Source organism: Pseudonaja textilis, chromosome Z, assembly GCF_049901715.1.
Source record: "Pseudonaja textilis isolate UNSWEBS1 chromosome Z, rPseTex1.2, whole genome shotgun sequence".
In the NCBI taxonomy this organism is placed as follows: Eukaryota; Metazoa; Chordata; class Lepidosauria; order Squamata; family Elapidae; genus Pseudonaja; species Pseudonaja textilis.
This window is the reverse complement of record NC_142008.1, coordinates 113,525,707-113,531,447: the sequence shown is the minus strand read 5'-3', so window position 1 is coordinate 113,531,447 and position 5,741 is coordinate 113,525,707. Positions and strand designations below refer to the sequence as shown.

Sequence of the window (5,741 nt, the reverse complement as noted above, 5' to 3'; positions counted from 1 at the left end):
GACCTGCTGATACACTTCTAGAAAGGAATTATTGAATCTGTCATTTGTACCTCTATAACTGTCTGATTTGGCACAGCAACCAAACAAGACGGATACATATTTCAATAGACAATTAGAACTGCAGAAAAAATAATTACAATCAGCCTGCTTTCCACTGACTATCTGTACAATGCACAAGCCAGAAAGAAGGCTATGAAACTATCTACAGACCGCTTACATCCTGGACATAAACTGTTTCAACTTCTTCCCTCAAGATGATGCTATAGGACAGGGGTGTCAAGCTCAATTTCATTCAGGGCTACATCAGCATTATGGTTCTCCTCAAAGGGCCATTTGCATGTAAGATTATAATGGCTCACAGGGGCCAGATGGGCGTGTCTGGGTAGGCAGAGCTGGGTGGTCACAGCTGGGTTGCTGTGACTAGGTAGGTGTGGCTGGGTGGGCATGGCAGGTTCAATGCCACTCATTGGGCACTGCTGATTTGGGTCAGCTAGGTAGAGATGGAACAAGTTGCATTGATAACTTTACATGGGAATAATTCAGTGCCCCACAAGCTCATCATTTCCTATGGCTATGTTACTTATTATCTTTCTCATCTGTCCTATTATGTATTTCCTTAGATTCTTATGACTATAACTTGCTGTATCTCATGATTTATATTGACTGTTTAGTATCCTATGACTATCACTGAGTGTTATATTTATGATTTTGGTAATTTATGATTATGACCATCACTTGTTGCTTGTGTGTACACTGAGAACTTATGCACTGGAGAAAAATTTCAACAACATTAGCAACAGATATGTTGCTAAAGTACTCAGAATAATAAGAGGATCCCCATGGGTTACGATGGCTTCATTATGCACTAGTTCTAAGTTTCTGAATAATCTTCAGTGAATATATGATGAATTATATTCCTTCTTTCTTGCCTCTCATTAACTGTTTTTTAGTATTCAGATCAGGCCTTAATAGAATAACAAAGCATTTGGGGAGAAAGATGCAGCCCAGTAAACCTGCACTGGAAAATAATATAGAAAAGATCTCCACAGCCACCATATATTTCCCCTTGGTACTCAGATATGTTGGAATAAAGGATAACCAGACACTGCAAAAACATAACAGGCTGAAGAAGATAAACTTGGTCTCATTAAAACTGTCTGGTAAATGCCGTGCTTGGAAAGCCACACAGAAACCAACAATGGCAAGGAAAAGCAGGTACAGCAAGACACAGTAAAACATGACAGTAAAGCCTTCATTACATCCCAGGATGATTTCATCTGCCACTAAGTTCATATCAGCATCTGGGTATGGGGGTGAGGTTACAAGCCATATAGCACAAATAGTGATTTGAATGAGGGAACAAGAAAAAACAATGTAATTATCTAATGGTTTCCCGAGCCATTGCCTCATCTTGGATCCTGGTACTGAAGCCATGAAAACTAAAATCACAATGATGGTTTTGGCCAATATACAAGAAATGGCTACTGAGAAGACAATCCCAAAAGCAGTTTGTCGCATTAAACAGGTTACTTGTTCAGGTTTTCCAATGAATAATAAACTGCAAAGGAATGAGAGCACAAGGGAGATGAGAAGAAGGTAGGTGATATTCCGATTGTTGGCCTTGACTATGGGAGTGTCCTGGTATTTGATGAAGATCCCAAGCACCACAGTGGCAATGCAAGCAAAGACAATTGCTGTAATGGCCAAACTGATACCTAATGTGTCTTCATAAGACAAGTAAACTGTATGTTTTGGAAGACACGAGTCATGGTTGTTGTTTGGATACTGTCCTTCTGGGCATGACAAACAATCATCCATATCTGTGTAGAAATGAATGATGAAAAGATGAATTAACACATTCTTATTATTACAATATAGAAGATATTATATTATCATTTTCAAAATAACAGAAAAGTAGATTCTGGGGGATTGAAGGTTATTCAGTTTGAAGATTCCTTAAATGCTGGCACAGTGGTTAGAATGTAGTATTTCAGCTAATTCTGCCAACTTCCAGGACTTCAATTCCTACTGGCTCAAGATTGACTCAGCCTTCAATCCTTTAGAGGTTGGTAAAATGAGAACCCACATTGCTGGGAGCAATATGCTGATTTTGTAAACTGCTTAGAGGGGGCACTATAAAGTGATATGTTCAGTAAGTGCTAAGTCCTAAGAGTTCACTTAAAAGTGTATATCAGAGCACAATTTCATTATTTAGTTACAGAACTTTAGTTAGCCTGGCTAATCTGTAAATAGAGGAGATGCATATTTATGGCAATACATGTGATTGGATAGAGCAGAAGAGTTTTTCATTTGATGGAGAAGAACATCCGGCCTCTAATGAGAAAATTTGGGCAGAAATATATAGCTGATGCTGGTTTTCAGAGAACAAGTAGACATTATTTCATAAATATAGAATCTTTCTAGGCCTACTGTTTTACTTGCTTTAGTTTGGAGAGTCTATGCCTTCCTCTTAGAATTTGTCTGGTTTTATCAACAATAATTGGCTAGATGTCTTAAGGCTGAGATATTAAGGTTCGTTTTTCCTGGGAAGGTAATTAGGGGGAAGATAAAATATCTTCCTTTTTTTTTTACTCATCCCAGTATCCTAGAATTATCTCTGACAGCACATAAAGTATACAGTGGTACATAAATACTGAATTTATTCTGCACAGGTTTTCATGGAAAGGTTAATTTTTATAAACTGAAGAAGAAACCTTACCTTTCTGATTTGTAATCATCCCTTCTGGACATTTATAACACTTATAGCAGCAAAATGGCTTTCCTTCTATTTTGGCCTTACTAGAACCAGGGTGACAGTGGTCATTACACAGGGAATGTGGTCTTTTCTGAATAAAGGGGATTAAAAAAAAGAAATGTCAATTTGGTAGTTTTGGTATGCTCAGGGACATTGGCTTTACTCAGACACAGATATTCTGTATGCATTACCTGAGGAGAATCCCAGAATGATACATTTTCAGATGACTATGTTGATGACTGTCAATATAATGCTTAGATATCATGGCAAGCATTTACAGGGTTTTGTACATCTTGAATGTAATGTAAGATATTTACTAAGCAATGAGTTGTATGAAACAGACAGGAGATTGGGTTCGATTAAACCATATGTTGTCACTTATCAAAGGCTATAGCCACATTCTTCTTAATAACAAGCTCAGCTCCTTGACAATAGAATGGAAGTATTTTACTATTGTCCTCCAGGATGCTTTTTTACCAACCTAGCCTAAATCTTGGAGTTTTTACTTAGCTATTCCAGTTCTCAATAAGCCTTGTAATAACATATCACACCCTAGAGCAATTTCAATCAAAAGATGACTTCCATTTCTGAATAGGGCTATTGAAGTTATAGTAGAAACAGTAGGTCATTGCCAGGATTACAGGAAGTCTTTGACCTAAAACCAGTCACTTAATGACAATTTTAACTTATGATGGACTTTTAAAAAGCTACTTATGACCCAAGTGTGCCCAACCAGTTCAGTGAGTATGCATTTTATGCATGCACCCAGTATTTAGAAAAGTCCTTCTGCTGCAGCCCTGGTGAGTAAAACAGCTGATGATCAGCTGTGCTCAAAAACAAGAAAATAAACACAGAAAAAGGACAGGGGTGGGTGGAGCCAAATGCAGACCAGAACTACCAGTTTCCCTAAATCAGTCTGAACTGATAGAATAGCACCCCTGCTTATGACTGGGCTCAAAGTTATTACATCTGCCCCCCTCTACAGTAACAGATTTATTTTTGGCCCTCCTACAGCCAGTTGCAGCATCCTATGGTCACATGACCAAAATTTTGGTAGTTTTTATCTGCTAGTTTCTAAAGTTTCATGTAGATTTCTAATAAAATATGCCTGTTGGATGTTTTGTATTTGCTTGACAACCACATGACTTGCTTTAATATTTCATCAACATGCTTTACTTCCATTGTAAAATGTCATTAAATCAAATCTTTTTGTATGGTGCCTTTTCTTAGGAATACAAGGATTTACTACCAAAATTCCAGACTCAATAATAAGTCAAGAATGAACTGTATTTGGTATGTAAATTAAACTATCTATGCAAAATAGGGCAAATATCTGCTTAAATTTTCTAGTCTATGCAGTTGGGTCCTTTAGAATGTTGGCCAATTTTCAGGAGAGAGACAAAAGCAGCATCTTCTTCTGAACTTATTCAGAAGGTGTCATAATATCCTTTATTTGCATACTGAACAATGGAGCATATCCCAATTCACAATATAAATACAATACCGGAATAAGTCTATACTGCTTTAATAGAAGAAAATGTCAGTATGTAGTTTAAACCTTTCCCAAATCTGTGCAAAATATGTACCTGGTTAAACCTTATAGGCCATACAATGGAGTTTTCATGAATGTTGAGTGAAGAGAAAGAGTTAGGTTCTAGCCATCCAACTTTGACTTTTGTAAATGTGTTATTTGCATAGGTGACCCAGTTGAAAATATCAAAGCCAGCGATTATATGCCCTTTGTCATCAAAGGAGATATTTTCTCCAGCACTGTTTATAAAGGATGTACTTCTTATAAATTTGTGGAGCTAAATTGGAGAAAGAGAATTATTCTGGGAGAACCTTCATAATAATCCTAACACACTTTAAAACTAAGATGAATAATGTGGGGGGAGAAAACCAACTGAAGAATGGAAAAAGAGAAGGAGAAATCATTGAAGTCAGTTACCTAGGCAGAGTAGTGACACCAACTGAAATGTTTTGTAGATATATTTGGAAGACTAATTACTTTTAATGGACTAGAAACTGTTCTGGTTTAGTTTATTTTATTGTCATTGCACCTCCTACAATGAAATCGAACACTATCTTCAGTGCATATCAAAAGCATGAAAATAAATACAAACACACATCTTTCACATGCCTCACATTGAACTGAAAACCCCCAACTCTGCACCAACATTGCACTATGCAGTAGAATTCAAAAGAGCTACTGCCCTGGGATGAAAGCTGTTTTTCAGCCTGTTTGTGCTTGTTTTTATTATTCTGTACCATCTGCCAGATGGTAATAGTTCAAAAAAAGGTTGCTCAGGATGAGATGTATCTTTGAGAATGTTTTGAACTTTTTGAAGGTAGCAGGAGCTAAGATCTTCCAAAGAGGGAAGAGGGCAACCAATGATTTTCTTGGCAATGACGTTAACCCTCTGGAGGGCTTTCCTATCTGCCACTGTGCAATTGGCAAACCATACAGAGGTGCAGTAAGTTAAGATACTCTCTATGGTGCAGCAGTAGAAGTGTGCTGTCTTTCCCTCTTCTTTAGGGTTTATACCATGTAACCAAAATGAGCTGTTTTTCATCCAGTTTTGACAATGGAAACTTTACAATTCAAAACTAATAATATATTGATAGAGAATGGTTATAATAGGTTAACAAACAAAATATTTAAAAGTATTATGATAAACATTACATTTTTCTTCTTTTATATTTCTTTCCTGATGCTTCTGGGAAACTTTTTGTCCCTATATCTTTTCTTCCCATATTTAACTATCTACACTATCTCCTTCCTGCTAGAGCAGGGTGGTAGACTAGAAAACCTCCAAGATCATTCCAACTTTATTATTCTGTTTTTGCTCAACCTTGCTTTGGAAGATACCTGCCAGGCTTTTACTTGTCTCATGTTTTTCATCTTTGCTCTTTCTTTTGACGTGGAAGAAGTCATCGCACACAAAGCATGTGCCATAATGTAAACCGCATTGTAGATGCTATAGCT

The 5,741-nt window shown here is 37.0% G+C and overlaps 1 protein-coding gene across 1 annotated transcript; it reads right to left on the bottom strand.

The window, feature by feature from the left end:
- Nucleotides 1-740: 740 nt before the first annotated feature.
- On the bottom strand, nucleotides 741-4,559 carry LOC148124286 (vomeronasal type-2 receptor 26-like). The gene is made up of 3 exons (XM_087915893.1): nucleotides 4,342-4,559; nucleotides 2,720-2,846; nucleotides 741-1,820 (listed from the first exon to the last, which is right to left on the bottom strand). Exons 2-3 carry the CDS (start codon nucleotides 2,736-2,738, stop codon nucleotides 910-912), a joined length of 930 nt encoding a protein of 309 aa, XP_087772019.1. The 5' UTR covers nucleotides 2,739-2,846; nucleotides 4,342-4,559; the 3' UTR covers nucleotides 741-909.
- Nucleotides 4,560-5,741: the final 1,182 nt, after the last annotated feature.